At 35.0% G+C, this 505-nt stretch overlaps 1 protein-coding gene across 2 annotated transcripts in view; it reads left to right on the forward strand.

The window, feature by feature from the left end:
- LOC119589249 (probable phenylalanine--tRNA ligase, mitochondrial) overlaps positions 1 to 505 on the forward strand; it is a gene marked incomplete at its 5' end in the record, with an annotated part of 2,901 nt that extends 2,396 nt beyond the window's left edge. For both annotated transcript variants that reach the window (XM_037937864.1, XM_037937862.1), the window contains 2 exon segments: positions 5 to 127; positions 329 to 505. In XM_037937864.1, the coding sequence (XP_037793792.1) occupies positions 5 to 127; positions 329 to 496 (291 nt within the window). In that variant the 3' untranslated portion in view covers positions 497 to 505.

A 505-nucleotide genomic window follows, 5' to 3' on the forward strand; every position in this document is an offset into this window, starting at 1 on the left:
TAAGACTGTGAGTCAGTATCCACAGTGTGTCAATGATATCAGTTTTTGGCTTCCTAGAGAGGGACTCTATGAACCTTCCGACTTTTATGATCTTGTAAGGAACATTGGTGGCAGCACTGTAGAGCAGGTGAGACATCATTTAGTTAATGCAGAAAAAATACACAAGTTTTTACTGTAAAATAGAACAAAGTTAAAAAAGAAGTGTGTTCACAGTAAAGAGTCTTGCAAATGCATATATTAGAATGTAGTGATGTTTCCTAATTTTGCAAGAATCTGTGTAGGTAAAGTATTGTGAAGAAATTACTCTTATTTTTATCTACACTTTCAGGTTACTCTTATTGATAATTTTACTCACCCAAAAAAGAAGCTGACCTCCCACTGTTACCGAATAGTATATCGGCACATGGAGCGGACTCTTACTCAGGAGGAAGTCAATGTTATACATAAAGAGATAGAAAAGACTGCTTCAGAATCTTTAAATGTTGTAATCAGATAACTGTAGTTC

This window comes from Penaeus monodon, chromosome 25 (assembly GCF_015228065.2).
Source record: "Penaeus monodon isolate SGIC_2016 chromosome 25, NSTDA_Pmon_1, whole genome shotgun sequence".
NCBI lineage: Eukaryota > Metazoa > Arthropoda > Malacostraca > Decapoda > Penaeidae > Penaeus > Penaeus monodon.